Source organism: Drosophila nasuta, chromosome 3 (genome assembly GCF_023558535.2).
Source record: "Drosophila nasuta strain 15112-1781.00 chromosome 3, ASM2355853v1, whole genome shotgun sequence".
Lineage (NCBI taxonomy): Eukaryota > Metazoa > Arthropoda > Insecta > Diptera > Drosophilidae > Drosophila > Drosophila nasuta.
In genome coordinates, this window is record NC_083457.1 from 42,336,337 (window position 1) to 42,357,281 (window position 20,945).

Below are 20,945 nucleotides of genomic sequence, written 5' to 3' on the forward strand. Positions count from 1 at the left end.
TGATTTCCTCGCAGTTTAGTTGAGCGTTTGTTCCCATCTATATGTAATTTATGACCTTTGTATTTCAATGAATTATTGGTAAATATGTGTGAATTTCTTAGAATATGCGTAGGCATTCCGTAATAATAATTTGCAGAGTATCATCAATCGATAACCATTAGTAAGTGCTGTCGACCACCTGAAAACCTGAAAAGCTTTCACGCAAAAATAATTGATAATTATTGTGGTCATTAATGAAGAGAGAGAAATGCATTTTTGATTTTTCGTGTTGTTGGTGTTGGATTAAAACTTTATTTATTGGAGTTGTTGTTGTTAATGTTTCAAACCGTTACAAATATGGCAAAAATTTCGTCATCGAATATGAGAAGATTGAACATTCGAATCGATAACTATAACTAACATTTATCGTGTGTGTTTTCAACTTATGTTAAACAGTGATGTGTATTTATGTGTGTTGTTAGAGTGTGTGTGTGTGTGTTGTTATCTATATATAATATAGTTTATAGTTAGGTAGACGAGTATGTTGGATTATACATGGTGAGTTTTAAGTTAAAATGATTTAACGAGAGAATTCTGCACCAAATTTGCAGTCGCAGATTCATAACAAGTTGGCCACATCGCTTCTTCTACTTCAACTTCTTCTTCTTCTTCTTTTATTGACATTCGCACACATACTCACACAATCACCCAGTCAACTGAAAACGTTGCACATACGACCCGTATGCACGCTAGTTGCTATCGTCGCAATCGCACCCAACACAGAAAAAACACATCCATCCATCCTTCCAAAACAAAACGATGCAGCCAAGTGTTATGCAACTACTTAAAGGACTTTATCATTTTGCATTTGCTTTTTGCTTTTGCTGATTTGCATTGTTTGAGTTGTGATTTTAATGGTGCTGTCATCCTCCTCTTCTTTTCTTTTCCACTCCTCTCTGTCTCCATTGTTTATCTCTCTTGTGACTCCATCGCTGACTCCTTAGAGCAGATAACATTTTCGTCGCCAACAGGAGCAGGTGCAGTGCACATGGCGATAATAGCGACACAGGCACTTCAGATACTTGTATCCGGCACAGCAGTGATGCGAATGCGAATGATAATGCGAATGCGAGTAGCAGGAGAGATCATGCGAGCAATACGAGTAGCAGCCACAGTCGCACATCTTGCTGGGAGACTTCCGAAATGTGTGTCACCAATGAAAAGTGTTTCCAATCGAGTTGAAGTCTACTTTTGTTGTTTTGTTTTATCCTTCCTGGCGCTTTGCTGGTTTCGGCTGAACTGATTTCTGGCCAACGCTTTGGCTTTCAACTTGGCTTAGGTTAGTGGCGTCCTCCAATATTTAGCCCGTTGCCCATTGCAACCGACAAAGTTCGTTTGATCGATGCAATTGTTTTGCGTATTTGGGTGGCCAACATTCGTACCACGCCCCAAATTCATCGAATACGAGTAACCGAATTCAAATACTCGCTGCTGATTATTACCATATTATTATTATTATTATTATTATTATATTGTGGAAATCATGTCAATTGATTTTGGGGGCAAGCAGCAAAAAAGTTTGCTTTGCTTGTGGTTTGCCTGGCACGACGGCACTCGACTTCTTATTATGATTAATTCACAATGTTGTCGCTGATTTTATGACCGAAAAGAAATATGTGTTTTATTTCTATCCGACGACTGCCCAAAATAGACGCCGTCATCGTCGCAGTCGCAATCGCTAGGCAAATGCAAATTCATGCCTGACCCACATTCGGCGCACATTTGATTCTATTAGTCACACAGCTGCCGCCAAAAACAGATGCAGACACAGACACACACACATAGAGATACTTGTATCTTATAGATACATTTTGCATTTACAGATGCAGCTGGGGGATCGTGATGCAATCGATTTGGCGACTGCAACACAAACATACACAAACGAAAAATCGATGACACATGCCATGACGGCGACATTCGCACGCGCCAATTGCCAGATGCGAGTTCCAATCCGCTGACGTCATTTGCCCAGGTAACACGCTGCGTATACGTCATATCTTTCGCCCATCATACTCATACATCGATTCACTCGTCGCGTATGCTGGGCGCGTCTCGTCGACTGACATCAACTGACGATCGCCACATCCATTTAGAACAGTTAACAAATTTCAATTTAACGTCTCCCACAACATGAGATCATTTTGAATTTTTGAGAATCATCGCTGATTGCAACCTTTTAAAATAGTTTATGACAGTTGCAGCTCTGAGAGCAACAAACAATTTGATTGAAGATTTTTCTTTGAAAAGAATTGTTATTATTTTTGAATATTCATTCTTAGTTTGCTTACATTTAATCACCACTTTCATCTTAATTATATTTAAGTTTCTTTTTTGTGATATTTAGGGATCTGCGCTTACACTCTACATAAATTTTTTAAATTGTAAATTAATTTAAATTTCAATCAAGTAATAAAATTTTAATACATTTATATTGCTTTGCTTGAAAAAGGTAAAATCCCAATATTATTTTTCATTAACTTTAAATTTCAAAAATGTAAAAAATCCTAATATAAATGTTCATTAACTTTCAATTTTCGTGCTATATTCACTTACATTTTAATGAAGTGTAGTTTGATTTTAATATTCATTTTCTCTCTATGAGCCATTTTAAGTTATATTAAATGCTAGTGTTATTAAAATGTAAAGCGATCTTATGCTCAAATTCAACGAACTCAATAAATTTTAGTTGCCTAAAAGATAATATTCACTTTCTTTAAAATTTAAAATGATCTTTAGTAGAAATATAATGAAAGGCAATAAAATTGTTTAATTCAAAGAACTTTATTCAGTTACATTTAAACGATGTGTTTTTAATATTTAATAATAATTGACTCATTCTAAATTGAATGAAGACCTTAGCTGTTTTTAAAAGTAAAGTGATTAAATTGTATGTGATATTAATTTCAATTATATTATTTAGCTGATATTTTTCAGTCCATATAAATATAATACTATTTTCAGTTGCATTTTAACGAAGTGTCATTAATATTAATTTTCACTTTCTCGACTGTTGAAGCGATCTTCATCATTTTAACGAAGTGTAATTAACTTTTAATTTTCATTTTCACTTTGTTGAATTTTAAAAAGATCTTCACTTAAAATTTAAGCAAGTGTAATTAAATGTTAAAGAAAGTTCTGCCGACTATTTGTTGTAGTTGATGTTCTTGTTGTTGCGATGAGCAGCTGCAACAGGTGCAACAGATCATTGCAACGCTTGTATTTAACAAATTCTGCTGGTTATCTTTTAATAGTTTGTGTAGCCCTCTTTTAATGAGTTTTTATTGGGCTAATTTACTGGACAGTCGCAGTCGCAGTTGCAGTTGCAGTGGCAGTCGATGTTGCAGTTGCAGTTTCAGTTGCAGCAGGTGCGTGTCGCTTATCTACTTTGTGCGGCTGCGTTGCTTTGTAACCGTGTTGTAAGCTCATTAAAGTCACCGATTGCGATTCGAGGACACGTAAGACCAGCTTTAAGGCCAGGGCCAGAGACACAAACACATCTCTTTGGGGTTAGGGTAGCTCTTTAGGGTCATAAGAAGGGGAAGGGGGAAGAGGTAAGAGACAGCGGGGCAAGGGCAAGGGGCAGGAACCGTGTGCTGCCGCTTGAAGTGTCCTTGTGCGCTTAAAAGTCTTTCGACACGTATTCGCATTGGCAAAAAGTTTTTGTCAGCCAAAGCCAAAGCTGGTTAAAATAAAGAGCACAGTTGGTGGGAGAGAGGAATGGAGAAGGGGGCAGGGGGCAGGGCAGGTAAAGTGTAAGGGTCGCCTTCGTATGGAGTGCAAGTGCATGGCTTTCAGCAGTTTAGTTCAAGTTGTTTCAAGTAACACTTGAAGGACAGAACAGGGCGACCGAAAATTCAACTTCGACCATATGCACTAGAAATTCGACTAGGAACCGGAAGAAGAAGGAGCTGAAAGAAGAGGGGGAAGCGAGGGGGAGGAGGCAGGAAACGCCGGCTGTCAGTGTGTGGCAAATAATGGTGTTGCGTGTCGTATTGGCCACCACACAAATGATAACCAACTAAATTGTAACAAGAGCAACAATAACGACAGCTGACTTTTGCCCATTTCCAACGAGCTGTGTAAAAGTCCAAAACGAGCTAAGCAAAAAACAAAAACAAAAAAGTACTAAACAAAACACTACAAAATACAAACTTCAGTGTTCTCAGAGTTGGAGACGACGTTGTGAAAAGCGTAACTGACACTTAAATTAAATTTGTTTTCATTTTGGCTCGGGCAGAAAGTCAACGCGACACTTTCGGGTTCGGGGCCAAGAAATCAGCGCAAAACACAAAACACAAAACCGAAAATGCATTTCGCAATAAAATAAATTAAAACGAAAGCAAAGCAAATTTTTCCGTACTCTACTCTCTACACTCTGAAAGTTGCCCAAACTCAACGGGGCGTGCGATGGGAACTCGCTGGCAAGCAAACAACAACAACAACAACAACAACAAGAAGACTGTGCATAGTCCACTGATGACTTCTTTGGCTCCCCTTTCCTCTTCGCTCTCACCACTCTTCTTTCTCCCTCACTCCTCAGCGTAGCCAAAGCCAAAGTGAAACGACTAACCGAAACTGCTTGTGACGCTCTCTGCTGTTTGCTGTGAATGTGAACCTTAACGCCCTCTGGCGGACAGAGTTGTCGACAAACACACACACACTTGCACACTTGCACACACTCACACTGACTCACACAAACAATTGCGAATACTTGGAGAACAGTTGGAACGAATGCCAGATAATCCGCATAGAATACTCGACATTTTAGAAGCTGCTTTTCGGGGATTTGCATAGCAACAGTATTTCTCTCTCTTTCTTTCACTTTTCATCCATCTCTTGCATTCTCTGCCTTATGCGATTTTACATCCGATATAATTACGTAATCAAATGATTTATGCTCTCCAGAATCTCTTAAGCCTTTGAGCTTCAAACATTCGATAAATTATCGATGTAATGGAGCACAATTTCGAATTCAATTCGCAAATTGATAGAAATTTATGTCTGATTTATTTGTAGTTAAAGTTTAGTTTAAAAGATTGACCAGACATAAAGAAAACGAAGAGTATTATTGATATTTTATAGTAGTTAATATGGAATATTATGAGGTTTACGTAAGGTATTCAAATTTCAATTCATGTCGAAACGAAAATTTCAATTTTATTGAAATTTCTATTGTTTAACTTAGCTATTTTCTTGATTTGTTTTATAATTTAATTTTATTTTGATTACTGTAAGATGCCGTATTAAAAAATATATATCATTTTATTATTTCTTGGAAATTTAAAAATTAATGTTGAGCTTAAAGTATCCCAAATAATTTTATAAAATGAATTCAGTACAATATTATATTTTATCATCAACATAAAATATTTTATTTATAATATTTCAAATAAAAACAAAAAAAAAATTTTTTTGTTTATTTACTTTTGAATTTGGAACTTGCTTTATCCAATATCATGTAATAATATTGATTATGAAAATTTTTATGGTTCAGTTTAATATTTTTAATATATGTAGTGTTTTATTTTTACAAAGTTCACTTAAAGAAAAAACAAGAAACTTATAGTATATCTATTTTTTTCAAAATAGAATTTCGGTATCACAATATGATGTTAAAGAATTAATGTCATACAATACTCAGTTTTAGAAACCATATTCTCTTAATTTAATATTTCAATTCGATCATAACTAATAAGATGAATAACATTTCTAATTTCTAAAGTTTCAATTATATCTTTTTAAATTTAAATTTAGAGATTACTATATACATATTATATATTGTTATCTAGAACACTGATTCTATAGTATTATAACTATCAGGAAGGAGTTTGTTCTCCACAGTTGTGTTGGTATTCGATTTATTATGCTCCGCTAGCAAAGTCACCACAAATATTGCAACAATTGTTGCTGTCGTTGTTGTTGTTATTGTTGTGCTGCTTCGTTGGAGGTTGCAACACTAAATGCTTGACAACGTCAACATCGCTGCCAAGAGGGACACAAACACAGAAAAACATACACACAGAGATGTGTGTAACATCTCATCGGAAAATCCCTGCGTAGCCTCCATGCAATTGCACTTTGAAGCCGGGAGGAGTCTCGATCTCCATCTATGTCCATCCATATTCCGTTCTCCGTTTTCATATTGCGTTCGTGCCAAAGCGATTGCCAAGCGCGCTTAGCTCAGAGCTGTGAAATGAATTGGGGTCCGAAATTGGAGTTGGAAATGCGAGTTGGGGGGCTTAAGGTGGCGATGGTCATGTAGTTGGATTTTCCCTCGTTCATTCTTGTTTCCTCTCTCTCTCTCTCTCGCATTTATTGTTTTATACCCCCTTTCCCAGGCAGGAAAAACATCAGCAAAAGCCGCAGCCAAACAAACACATTTCAATCAAAACGCTTGACGGCTCGACGAGCAATAGCAGCAAGTGCAACAGCAGCAGCAGCAGCAACAGCATTTGCCACGTGGGTGGCCACGTTTTGTGCCACGGCCACAACAAAGTCCAAAAAGTTGTGTGTGTGGCACGGGGAAATGGGAAATGGGCAACGTCAGCTGCCAACAGGGAACTGCAAACTGCGAACTGGGATCTGGAGACTGGGAACTGGGAACTGCGAATTGCGAACTGTGAATTGCGCTTGCCGTGCCTCTGAGCCAAGAAGCAGCAATGAAGAGTGAGATCTAGGGGAGTCTAGGGGAGTCTAGGGGAGTCAAGGGATCGGGGGAACGAGAGACTGCCTATTTGCACTGCACTGCTGTTCGCTAAAGGCATCGCACTCTGGAGCGACCCTATGCGAAAAGTGTGACCAAAATAGAAGTCATTAAAAAGGCAAAATTACGATAAACAAATGATGGAGTTACACAGAAAATAGTTGGGCGGCAAAGGCATAAAAGTCTTTTTAATTTACGAGCTATGTTCGTCAAACTATGTGGCATTTAAGACAAATAGTTGACAGTTTGTAAAGAACATTTTATGATTAGTTTTTTTTCGGAAGATCAAGTGAATTTATGAATGACCAAGAAGCTATTAAATTAAAATATTGTAAATATGAGTCAGAGAAGCACCTATTAGATTAAAATACATATACAATGTTGAATATTGTTGAGTGACGTTTAAATTTGTGATTTCTTCCTAAAAGCTACAGTTTTGAAATAAGATTTTTAAGTTTTTTTATTATTTATAGACTTTAAAGAAGTCATTAACTCTCTTGGCACTTTTAGAGTTGTTTTTAGAACTTAGGCTAAACTTACTATGTTGGTAAATTATGAATGCAAAATTTATTGGTATTTACTTGTATTTCCATTTTTCCAATCACAGCATTAAATTATTGTAAAGGTTGTATTACTTATTTTTAATGATGACTGTATTAAGTTTGATATTAGTTTTAAGACTTTAATCTTATTTCTTATTTGCTCAAAAGTTCTAACCGTGGATTATCGTAATATCTGTAGAATCTGTACATTATTTGTATCTATGTATATTTCTTTTTTAAAAAGATGTTCCTGAAAGCAAATTACATATTACAACCATTGCATTATTTGAAGACACTAATCAAATCATCAATTCTGTGATATGTTCAAGGGTCAATCTTAGTTATTAAACAGTAGCAATTGCTTAAGTGTCGACAAAGTTTTTATCTGTAAAATCTTGAAATTCGTTCTTCTCTTTAATTGAATTTAATGGTCGCATAAAAATTCTATTAACTTGGCACCAATGTGCGTTGCTTGCATAACTGTTGCTGTCGTAGTTGTAGTTGTTGCTATCGTTGTTGTTGTTACTGTTACTGCTGCTGTTGTTGTTGGTATTTGTTGTTGGCCATGGCCATTGCCACAACTACCGCAAAATGGCACTTGCCTGGTTTTTGACACAAGTTGACGCGCATGCTGTTAGGACTGCGACTGCGACAGCGATTCTTGTTGTTGCTGCTGGCTGCTGGTTGCTGCCATTGTCAGTGCCACATGCCGCATGCCACATGCCAGAACAGAATTTTCGTGTGCACATGTTTCAGTTGAAGCAGCTCAGTCTCCATCGCCATCTCCGTCTCCATCTACATCTTTGTTGCCATCTCAGTTCGAGCTTCAACTTCTGTTGCTGTCCACGCGCCATCGCCCAACTGATTTTGGCTAAACAAAATGAAGACATTCTCGTGCTCGTTCCGTATAAAATAGCAAATGGCATATGGCAAATGTGGCAGAGCAGAGCAGAGCAGAGTTTGAACCTGGCCACCGCCAGCGGCAACTTTGTCCTCAATGGCACTCAGAGTAAAACGGCTAAAACGGAGCAGAGAATGCAAGCTAAAGAATGCCAGCCAAAGGGGAGGGAGAGGGAAGCGGAGAAACATTGCTAAAAAAGGACTGACAGCTGAACAGTTGACTGGAAGCAGTTGAAGCTTAGAGTGCGAGAAGTATTTGAAACAATCATGTACTGAAGTGCTGACACCGCATAAAGTGCAGGAGCCAACAGAGAGAGAGAGAAATCAGTCAAGTTTCATTTGTTTGTGAGGCGAAACCATTTGATTAGCACTCGCAAAGCAGCAATTTACTTAGAAGCCAACACTCAATTAGTATTATGCTTAAGCACTTTCATAACTTTGCAGCAGCAATGTAATAATTCTAGTTATCAAATCATAAAGCTTAACTGTCAACAGCCATTATGATTAAATATTGTAAGTAATTTCATTTTGGGTAGTTGACGGAATTTCATCTAAGGCGGCTTTATTTATTTTGCGTTTTCTAGTTTCTATTTCAATTGATTTTTAAAAAGTTTGAAGTGTAAATATCTAGTTATTTATTTATTATTTAAGAGACAACTAGTTACCGAACTTTTGTTAACCTCTTTGACATACTAAAGCACTTTATTGATGCAGGAAGTAATTTTAGTTCCCAAATAATGAAGCTTAGCATTTCAGCATTTCAGATTATTATGGACAATTTCTCTTTGGGTAATTGAAGTAGCATATTCATTTATTTTATGTTTTCTACTTCTTATTAATTTAAAGTTAAACCTCGAAGAAGTATTATTTTCTATTTAAAAGTCATACAGAACCCTTGTTAACATTTTAGTAATTCTAAAGTATTTTTCTAAGTTAAGGAATAATTATATTTAAGGAATAATTTGATCAAATCCAAATTGAGATGTTCATGTAGCTTGTGGAATTTTATCTGAGACTGCTTCATTTATTTTTCGTATTGTAGTTTCCATTTCAAACTATTTTTCTTAACTTTAAATATTAGTATATGGTTATTTATTTATTATTTCAAAGTCTACATCTTATTAAACTTCTCATAATCCCTTCGCATATTTTATGAACCATTATAAGTATAAAGCAATACAATAATTTTAGTTACCAAATCACAATGCTTAACTGTTAACTACTATAAATTGTAGAGGGTCATATGTTTAGTTTAAAGTACTGAGACTTCTTAATTGAGTTTTAACGTTTTTCATACTCAACATTCTTTTGAGGTTTCTGACCTGCTTTGTGTGTTGGCTTAACTGCAGCTCTATTAGCTAGATTACCAAGTCCGGAGTACATTCCAGTCTCTGAAGTTTTGGTCACGCCATGTCATGATCTCGTGAATGTGACTTAAGGATTTTGTACAACAACGTCATTAAGAAAATAACAAACCGAATCGCTTAGTATGCAATCAAAAAACACACATACGAAAAAAATAATTTAATTTATTTTATACTGCAATTATTTTTTGGGCCAAAGCAAGCGCAGCAATTTGGTGCAACACTTCTGCTTCCTCTCACCCGGCTTAATTTATTTAAATAAATTTCGAAAAAATATAAAAGATTTCAGACATTTCCATGCTTGATTCTGCATACTCTAAGTAGCAATAAATACTTGCTGCATGTGGCACGCAAGAACTCATTAAGAGGCACGAAAACACGAGGGTCGCTCCAACTGTTGGCGTGTGTGTGTGTGTGTGTAAAGTGCAGACTACTTTTCACCGAATGATGCAGCAAACCATAAAGAACGAAACCGGGAAAAATGCAAACAAAACAAAAACACACGAAACACACAGAATGACAACAATTATTGGCATACGAAGAAGAAAAACAAAAATACTGAGACTTGAAGTAAATTAAATGGAATTTCACTTCGCTGACGATCGAAGTTAACCAAAACAAGTAAGAAAGATACAGTCGAGTGTCCTTGACAGTGAGATACCCGTTACTTAGGTTAAATAAAACCAAATTCTAAAAATATACCATAAAAATATACCATATAAATACTAAAATATACCGCTTGATATATTTGGTATATCGATATTCCACTACATTTAAATTATACCATAGAGTAAAATTATACCATATAGCCAAAATATACCAAGAATGTACCATAGGAATACTAAAATATGCCAATGGCTATATAATGTATATCGATATTGCACTACATTCAAAATATACTAAGAATATACCATAGAAATACTAAAATATTTCAATGGATATATTTGGTGTATCGATATTTTGGTACATTCACCATCTACCATGGAATACAAAATATATCGAAGAGTACAAAAATTTCCATAGAGTACAAAATATACCATAGAAATACTAAAAAAATTTCGATGGCTATTTTTGGTACATCAATATCGTAGTACATTCAAAATATACTATTGATTATAAAATATACCATGGAGTTAAAAATATGCCATAGAGTAGAAGATATACCACATTGTCGTCCAAACCAATATTTTTTTTCCGTAGTATTTCTTAAACCACTTCTAAAATTTGTATCTGATCGCAACCAAATTTTCAGGAATTTTAAATACTGTAGTCACACTTATAATACCCTTCTATCCTTTTGTTAGCGGGTATAAAAACAACCTGACTCGAGTCTGAGTTGCTGTTATCGTTGTTGTTGCTGCTGCCCTCTTACTTCATTCAGCAGACAGTTCGATTACAGTGAAGCATTCTCATAGAGGGATCATAAACTCAAACTGAGACAGAGACAGAGACGAAGACTGGAACACTTCGTTTACGACTCTTTGGCTGCATTCCTTCATATTTCGCAACGCTCAAGAATGCCATGAGCGGGCGTTTAATGTTGTTTTTGTTGTTCTTACTGTTGCTCAAGTTGTTATTGTTACCCAAGTTGTTGTTGTTGTTGCTGTTGCTGTCTCTGATGATTCTTGGAACTGCGTTTTAGTACCGCAACTTTTAAAGTCTATAATGCGTTATTGGTATACGAGTGTGGAGTATAGTAAATGCTATGAACTCGTTGCTTCTGGTATTTGGGTTGGCATTGCGCGTGCGCAAATTCGCCAACTCCAAATGGCATTGCACAATGGACTTGGTCTTGGTCTTGGACTTGGACTTGGACTTGAACGTGGATCACTGACTCAAACTGCAGCCGAATGTGGTCACGTCAAGGTGATGGCACTGGCTCTAGACTATGACATCGCTGAATGCCTCGGGCTCTTTTGGTTCTCTGGTATTTAGTTACTGAACTCAAAGTACTCAAAGCTGCGCATTCGACGAACGTGGGAAATTTGCGAACTTCGGGTGGTCAGCATAGCGGAAATTGACACTTAAACAGAATGCATAAAAGCAGCGCCTAAAGGAATTCGTTACAGCTTTTTGCTGTGATGTGAAAAGATTTTTCTTTTATATGCATTTAACGATCAACTTAATTGATTGCTGCTCTTAGTAAACCCAGAAAAACCGCGTTGAGAAAAAGTTCTGGATAATTTAATGTCAAAATTATACCCAGAAGAAGTCAAGTTTTTAGATCGACACAAAAATTCTACAATAATTTGAGATTAATAATTTGTCATTCTTAGATTCATATGCGTTTCATCTTAATTTAAAATTGTTCCTTCTTGGTTCAATTCTAAGATTTTTCCATTCTCGAAACACGATTATAATGTTGAATTTCAAGATTGGACAATAGAGATTTTTTGTAGAATTTTTATCTTGATTTAAGAATTAACCTTTTTGCTTAAATTTTGACATCAAACCATCTTGATTTAACATTTTATTCATGATTTTAGCACATTTTTTATTTCTCTGTTCTAATTTTTGCAGAGGCTTTTTGAATGTTAGATATTAAATTTATAACTTGACTTTCGAGAGTTATATAAAATAGTAATTGAAATTATTTGTGACTTAAATTTATTTCAAATTTATTTTTTTATAGAAAGTAATATGTTCAAGAAATTTTAATTTGTCTTTAGTTGATTATATTTTTAATGCAACAAAAATTTTTGATATTTATTTGTATTTTATAAATTTCCTTTTCCAGATATAAAATTTTCTTTTAAGTAATTAACATTTTATGCGAAGCATGTCTTACATTAGAAGTGAACAATGTTATACATATCTATTTTATATTATAAGTAAATCTTATGTTACTTTATTCTTTAAATTTCTCTTGTATATCCTATAGTCATACTGTTTATAATTAATTTACAATATTGATTAAAACATCGTAGAATTTAATCTCTGCTCTTCAAAGAATTTAACTCGTTTGTCATGATGATGACATTCTTAACTAGAGACGCAATGAAAGATCTGCTGTTGATTAGATATGGTATGCTTAGGGGATCTACCAGACTGACACGTTTTATGCTACAGACGCAGACGGACAGACAGACGGACAGACAGAAATCAGTAACTGAGTTATTTTCCACTCAGATATCTTGCACTCTCAAGTGGGTTAATCTGATGTGCTTATGCCACTTGCATTGATTCTCTCTACACATAGCTAATTAAATCGATAATCAGCTATGGGACTTTACATTTCTGTCTCTTTCTCTTTCTCCCTCTATCTTTATGTTTTTCTCGCTTGCGCTTTTGATTGAGGATTATCACTGTTGAGTCTCGTGCTTCCCTCCATATCATTGTTGTTGTTGTTGTTGTTGTTATTCTGATGATTATTGTTGCGCTTTATGTGTGCTTTATGTACAGTAAGTCAGGCAGTCAGCGGCTGCTTATTGACCCCCAGAGTCAAGCACAAGGCACTTGTTGAATTGTTTGCTTCTCTTTTTTTTGTATATACATATATATTTTTTACTGTGCCAGTGTCTCGATGTCTCGCTGTCTCGCTGTCTGTCCCCTTCGAGGTTGTTTACAAATTGTAATGGAAACTTTTGTAAATCTTTCCATGCAACGAAAAATATTCCAGAAAAGTATTTCATTCATGCGAAATGAATAGCAAACGCAGGCAGCTAAGATACGCTGCAAGTTCACAGTGTGTTGAGAAGGCCATGGCCTAAGCAAATTGATATAGTTTAAAAGGAAAACAACAAACACTCAGAAAATCAAAAAACCGAAGCGCTGATTTCAGCGAAGCGATCAAATTGAATGTGCCAAGTGGGTAAATTTCCATTAGGAATGTTGTTCCCATTGCTGTCACAATTGCTCTTCTTCTCGGTATGAATATATTGTTGTCGCAGCTCATTAGTAAGCCTGGTTTATGTGGCATCCAAATAAGTACATATCAAATGAAATTTTAAAGCCACACTAAACAATAACAACAATTGACGTCATGTGCACGCTTACTCGTAAAGTGCCTTAAAATATATGCAGCGGCAAATACGAAACACAATCGTATATACACATGAATGTATGTGATGGATGCATCCATTGACATTCGCCACGGCTGTTAAGCAACTTTCATATAAATCATAATGAGCAACAACAAAATATGAAACACTCGTTTAACTAACCACATCTTGAATACACTTCAAGGTGGGCGAAAAGCCAAAAGTGGGAAATTAAACTTGGCATTGCAAATCTTACATATGTGAAATAATGGCTTAATAAATTGCGCAAGACACTTAATATGTTTTAATAAAAATGATTAAAATTATGATTTTTGCTTGAAATTGGATTTTATTGAAAAATATTACCTATCATTTTATGTATTTTACTTAAAATACTCTTGACCATACAAAATTAAACGCGTAAAATATTAGCTCAATATAAAATGCACATAATATTTTAAATGGAGTTTAAAAAATATTACGGATTTATATTTACTTAATTTTGAACTTTATTGAAAACTAGTATTATCATGTAATTCTCTCTTATTTGATGTATTTCATTTTAAACACTTTAAACACTATATGCAAACTTGACCTTTAAAATTCACATATGTTAAACAATTACTAAGAAATGATTGCTCAATAATAATCAAAATTAGACGTCATAGTAAAATGGATTTAGTCAAATTATTTTGGGGGAATATTAATTATAATTTTATCTAGAAACACTTAAAGCAATTCTAATATTGAATATCAAAAAATATAAAATAATTGATCAATATAAATTACTCAAGATTTTTTAGCATTGCTTGAAAGTAGTTTTGTAGAAAGAAATAATAATTTTGGTCATAATCGAACATTTATGTTAATCTGGTTATTATTTGTGAATTATTTTGTTTTTTTATTGCTCCCAACAATTCGCTTGTAAAATTCAAATTAAATTTATATAAATTAATATTATTTTTTTTTTGTAATATTTATTATTTTGTAAAATACTTACTTACTTAATATTTATATACTTTATATAATTTATTATTCTTTATAATTCTTTTAACATTATACTTGCCTATACTTTATTTTACTTTATTATTTTTTTATTTTTTCGTCTTTTAGTTAAATTTGTTTGTCATTGAAAAATAGTTGTAATCAGCTTATGCTCTCTACTTTATTCAATTTTATTTAAAAATATTCAAGTAAACATACCAATTACATATTCGTTGTGTAAGCTCGCATATTTGTTAGAGTATTTTTGCGAAGAAGAAAACAAACCGGCAAAATGGAATGTTATGCGGTTAATTTTTGAATGCGATTCGCGGATTTGCGAATTCATTCGCCTTTTAATCAGGCAACTGGTTTGCTGTTGCTTATGTTGTCTTGTTCTGCTTGTTGTTGTTGTTTTTTTGGGGCTGTCCAAAATGAATTTCCCTTTTTGTATGCGCCACGAAGTTCGTGATTTCTGTGTGTGGAGACAAACGGAGCCAGGCCGACAACGAGTCGACGATAAGTGGCCAACAACGTGAGATAAATACACAAAAATATTTAGATACGATTAAGCAAACAACAAATACATTAGCAATAACTAGCAACAACAATCAGAACAACAACAAGTTGAAGAACAACACAATAATAATGGGAACAAGAACAAGAACAACAATTATAGTAAGTCAAAGGAGCTACAAATACGATGACTAATCAAAATTGAGTCAAGTCATGTCAATCGGAATCAGAATCGCAATCGCAATCGCAGCATAAGTCAAAGACCCCCAAAGCCAATACAGTGAATCCCACAGATACGCTGGAGTATCTCGAAGATACTTTTCTCTCATTGAATGCAGTGCAAATACTCGAAAATCGCCACATTTTGAATCGTTTGCCAAATTATTGAACACGTAATGGAACTTACAAATCTGTAAAGTTGTTGTCGCTGTTGTTGTTGTTGTTAGTGTTGCTTATTGTTGTTTTCGCACGAGCATTTCATGAATGAAGCTGCCATTGTTGCTGTTGTTGTTGTTGTAGCTGGTTAGTCGAATCGTCGTAAACATTCGATAATATTGAACTCCATCGTTGGCTTTGTTGTTGTTGTTGCTGTCGCTACGTTTGTCTGTTTGCACTTCACACCAAACACTTGGAGTGGAAGATTCGACCATCCGTCCGTCTGTCTGTCCGTCCGTCTGTCCGTCTCTCTTCTGTTGTGGGTACCCACGTTTGTTTTGTCCCATTGTTGTTGTTGTTGTCGCTTTGCATTTGTTGTTCAACTCTGAAGTATGTACGTGTTTTGAATGAAAATTTTTCGGACTCCTCGACTCGTGTTTTATTTTCGCAAATTATCTTTGGCTAAAAATCTACAAAATTCATGAATGAGGCAAAATGCGAGAGGGCTTCAACACACATACACTCGCACACACACTCGCACACACCGACAGCGAAAGCCAAACTCAATGCAAATTGTCAATACGAGAAAACATATAATAATTTTTCGATTGGATGTGAGATTGACAGAGACACTCGAGTGTGGGATGTTTGTGTATTTGCTGCTTTGTGGCTTGCCGGCTTATGAGAGTATTTTGTTGTTGTTGTATCTTTTAAGACTTCAATCTTATCTCGCAGATCAATAACAGTTTATCTAAACTGTGTGGGGATAAGACAAAACGATTGCTTAATCAACTCTGCTCAGTTTTGGATATCGAGGGTTTTTTTTTTACATGTGCTTACTTTGAAAGTGTTGACAGTTGGTTAGTTAAATGTCGAAGATTTGGCATATTTAAGTTATGTTATAAATATGTAAAATTAATTTAATAACTAGAGTTAGTTATCTTTATATTTCAAGACATACAATTGGATTTTTTTCTTATTTCCCTGAATATTTAGTAACATTTAAACTATTTAAAAAAATACATTTTTATTCAAGTTGATGATTTTATTGATTTATTGTACATTTCAGCTAGTTTGAAAGTGCTGACATACGCTTCCTTAATTGGGAAGAAAAGCTTATATTAAATTGTTTTTAAATATTTCAGCTTCTTATGTTTGAATATAAAATCTAAACAAAGTTTTGCATTTTCTTTTTTATAAATTAAATATAAGTAAATATATTCAAGAATTTTACATTCACAAAAAATAATAAGAAAAAGATTAACAACGCATATTTATTATATTAATCCACTGCATTACATATTCCCCGAAAATATAAAAATTTATTATACCAAGAGGAAATAATATTACAAAATAGGTGTTCGGATCATTTTGGTTTTTTTTAATAAATAAACAAATATAGAAAAGCAATATTAGGAATATAATATGAACCATTTTTGGGGTGTAAGTATATTTATCTTATATTTTTGAAACGTTTTATTTTTGGTTAAAGTTTCCTGAAGTTGTTGCTCCGAATATAGGCTATGAATAAATTTGAAGTAAATCCTTAAATGGAAAGATTACTTCGATATATTTATTATTGGTAATTGCTACACTTATTAAATAACAATTTGTGCAATATTGTTGCTTTGCCACCCAACTAGGCAATTGCTTGAGGTCAGTTGTTTGCTTTGGCCAAGTTACAATCGAAGCAATTCGAGTGCCAAACTTAGGGCTATTAACTGCATTCTTGCTGGCCACAAATTAACTGTCACATTTTTTACAGTTATTTTTGTGGCTAGTTGCTGTCGTCAAGCTAAACGATTGTTTAGTTGTTGTTGTTGCCCCAATTGTGTAAGCACAAATACTAAAACTCGCATCGCATGTGGCTTTCCCAAGTACATTAAACGTATGTATGACAGTGACTCTCTGACTCTTCGAGTCAGACTTCAACTTCGACTCTGACTCTGACTCGGACTTCGTCGACTACTGTATTACGCCTGGCATTAGTTAGACCATTAACCACCTCTGGATGGCGACCTGCTGTCGCTTGTTGCTGTGCGCAAGTTTTGCTCACTACAACAACAACAACAACAACAACTGCGTTAGTTGTCTACAATCTTGGTCATTTAAAGACATGTCCAACATGGGCCACTTAATTTCTCTAAAATGTCATATTTAATTTCGCATTTAGACGTCTTCATTGCCGCATTTGAGGTACTTCTAACGTCTTTCAATGCTTGGCTAACTCACACATCGTTTTTTTTTCATTTCTTGTGTCTGCTTCACTGGCTGCCAGCTACCTGCATATAATATTAGTATTATACGCGATTCCAAGTCCATCTGCTTGTCATTCGCTCAATCTCACTCTTTACTCTAAGTCTCTTTTTATACCCGCTGCCCAGAGGGTAGAAGGGTATTATAGATTTGTGCCTCTAGAAAATGTGTGCAACAGGCAAAAGAAAGAAAGCATCTATGACCCTATAATGTATATATATTATTGATCAGAGTGAACAGCCGAGAACATATCGATGTAAGTCTGTTTCTCTGTGTGAGACTAAAGATAGAGCTATACTATACTCAATGGTATGAATATACTATATCAATATACTAAATAAAACCTTAGGTATACTTTTAGTATTTTTGTGGTACATTAATTTAATATATTTTAAAATTATTATGTCAATATACCAAACATAGTCGTTGCTATACTTTCAGTATTTTTTTTGGTATATTACTTTGGAATATTTATGCTTGTCTTTTATTCATAATACTGTATGTAGCTTTCGTTGTATTTTTAGTATTTTTGGGGTATATCAAAATAGTATATTTTATACTATATCAATATACCAAATATAGTCTTTATCACACTTTTAGTATTTTTTCTGTATATAAACTTGGTATATTTTAAAATAACTATAACGATATACCAAATATAGCCTTCGGTATACTTTTAGTATTTTTGCGGTATATCAATTTAGTCTATTTTAAAATTATTATATCAATATACCAAATTTATATTATTATTTTATATATATTAATTTGCTATATTTCAGGCAGGTATCTCACAGTCGAGCTCACTCGACTGCATCTTTCTTACTTGCCTTTTTTTTCTTGCTGTTTTCAGCGATTTCCGGTTTGGTTTCGTTGTAAAATTTTGTACGTTTTGGTATTTTTGGTTCACACGTGCGCGGGTAATAAACTTCAAATGACCGAAACTGAAACTGACGCTCAATGGTTCAAGTGGCCCGTGTGCGTGGTTTGAGGCACATCATCGCAATCGCAATCACACTATGAGTACAAGCTAGAGAGACAGCGACAGAGATAGAAAAAGAGACCCCAAAAAGCAACCTTAAGCGAAGACAGCTTGCTATTCACCATAGTAAAATGAAAATCAAGTCAAGTACTGAAAGCAAACACTTTTGCAACGCGCACTTCATAAAAATCGTAAGACCCTCACGATTTGCTGTCTCTGTCTCTCTGGGTTTGGGGCAGCTCATTATCAACGCTTTGCCGTGTTGGTTTACCTTTTTTTGTTGTTGTTGTGTTGAGTTTTTAATGTATCTTCTGCGTTTATCATTGTCGAATTTTAATTAAATTATGTTGAAGCCCAGCGAGACCGAGGCCCAGTCAAGTGAAGTCAAGTCAAGAATGAAGACACGTGTAGCTACTGTTTTCACAGCCATTTGGCCACAAGTTCAATGTCTTTCAAAGTCTACTATATATATTTAGGTAATAGGGCCTGCTTAGCAATTACGGCCCATTTTATTGGGCCTCCAAATTGCCTCTGTTTTTTTTTACTTTTTTGGTAGGCGTCGTGTCAATATTACAAGCAGCATAACGATGCCAAGGTAACGAACGCAGTCCTGCCCTGACCCAATAACCCCTTGCTCAAGTTTATTACACAATTCCCCGCCAAGAATAGAACCAGCAAATTAGCTGGAAGGGCTCATTAAAATAACGCATATTGCGCATACGCCCCATCGCACAAGCCAGTTCTCTAATAAGCAATTTTAAAGTATTGAATTACATTTACATGGCACTTGTGTGTATTTTATGCTCCATCAACAAACCGGGGGAGCTGAGTTTAATGCATAAACACGTGCCCAACTCACATCAAATTTAATTTATTAATAACCCTTCTGTGGCCTAATCCATTTGTGCAATATGTCGAAGCCATCTCCCTTCCTTGCTTCTTCGTCTCCATTCCCATTCCCATTCCCTTCCTATTGCTATTGAAATGGTGAAGCGTAAACGTAAGCGTTTTGTCGCCGAATGTCATTAAAGCAGTCTGTGGCTAATTCAGGATACACACACTTAAGTGCCAAATGCTAATGTTAATGCTAACGTTCTATCCTTCGCTCGTATCCTGTCAAACTTTGCAGCAGCTTGGGATTCACACTGGGTGGAGCGTGAGAGACACTCCTCGACACTTAAGGGAATTCATAAAAATTACCCATCTAGTTCACAAATAATAATGCTCAAGTCTGAGGCTGGCCGAAACTTTAGGCCAAGTCCAAATAGTTGTCAACGGGCTGCATTTAATTTGAACAAATTTATTTTCTTTCTTTTCGTTTGCATTTGAGGGCATATTTCTTAATTTGAGATTAAATATGAATATTAATATAAGACAATAAGAATTCTTTTCTCCTAAACACACAATTATGTTATTAGTTTAAGATTCTTTATTTTGTTAGTATACAAATTGTTAGTATAATTGCTTATACTTTTTAACGTTTTCAACTTTAATTCATTCAATTTAATTTGCCTTAAATGAATTTCGTTTTAACAAACTTTGAAATATTTGAAATCATTTATTTATGCCAATTATTTTCATATATAATTATTACACATTTAAAGTGAGTTTTTACCATCGAAACTTTCGATTAAAAGTTTTGCCTTAATGCACATTTTGCGAACTCGCATTACAACTGGCAGCCAATTTGTGTGCATGATATGAAGACAACACCTGTCGTGAACTTTGACATGTACACAGTTTGAAAAAATATTTGTTTATTTCGTAGTTTTCAGGTTTTTATGTTAGCTGCAAACTTTGCTTACTCCACTTGGTATTTTCCATAACCCTTGCCCCACGGTTTAGTTGCCTTGTGCTGTGAAGTTTGTTTAACTCCGTTGCTAATAGACTTCACAAATGATTTGGCAACAAGTTTGCACAGATGTGTGTGTGTATCTGTGTTTGTATTATGCAAATGGTCCGAGGTGTTAAGCTAAACATACATATAAGAAAATAGCAGCGTGTTGCCGCAGTCAGCCTCCTGTGTTGATATCCTGTTTACCTCCCTCACTCCCCCTCTCTCTGAACACTATCTCTGGTTCCATTGCATTTATGGCTGACTCCTCGGTGTATGTTTGTGTGTGTGTGTTTGCCTCGTTTGTGTTCGGGCTCATTTCCATTCAATAGGGTTGAGTCAACAAGCTAATTTCATGTTAATTCCAAGTGCTCCGTGCGATCCCTCGACAATATTTTTGTTTTCTCTTCGTTCGCTTTTTTCAGTTAAACGATTTTGTGTTTTGGTCGTGTTTTGTGTTTTGTGTTTTGGACAGG

At 34.9% G+C, this 20,945-nt stretch overlaps 1 protein-coding gene across 1 annotated transcript; it reads right to left on the reverse strand.

Annotated features, from left to right (window-relative positions):
* Positions 1 to 269: 269 nt before the first annotated feature.
* On the reverse strand, positions 270 to 1,260 carry LOC132791260 (uncharacterized). Its single transcript, XM_060800110.1, has one exon. The coding sequence runs from the start codon at positions 1,160 to 1,162 to the stop codon at positions 980 to 982; it is 183 nt and encodes a 60-aa protein (XP_060656093.1). The 5' UTR covers positions 1,163 to 1,260; the 3' UTR covers positions 270 to 979.
* Between the last annotated feature and the right edge of the window lie 19,685 nt (positions 1,261 to 20,945).

Excerpts from the sequence above, each read along its gene's own strand:
- LOC132791260 (XM_060800110.1), bottom strand. The coding sequence starts at position 1,162 with ATGTGCGACTGTGGCTGCTACTCGTATTGCTCGCATGATCTCTCCTGC.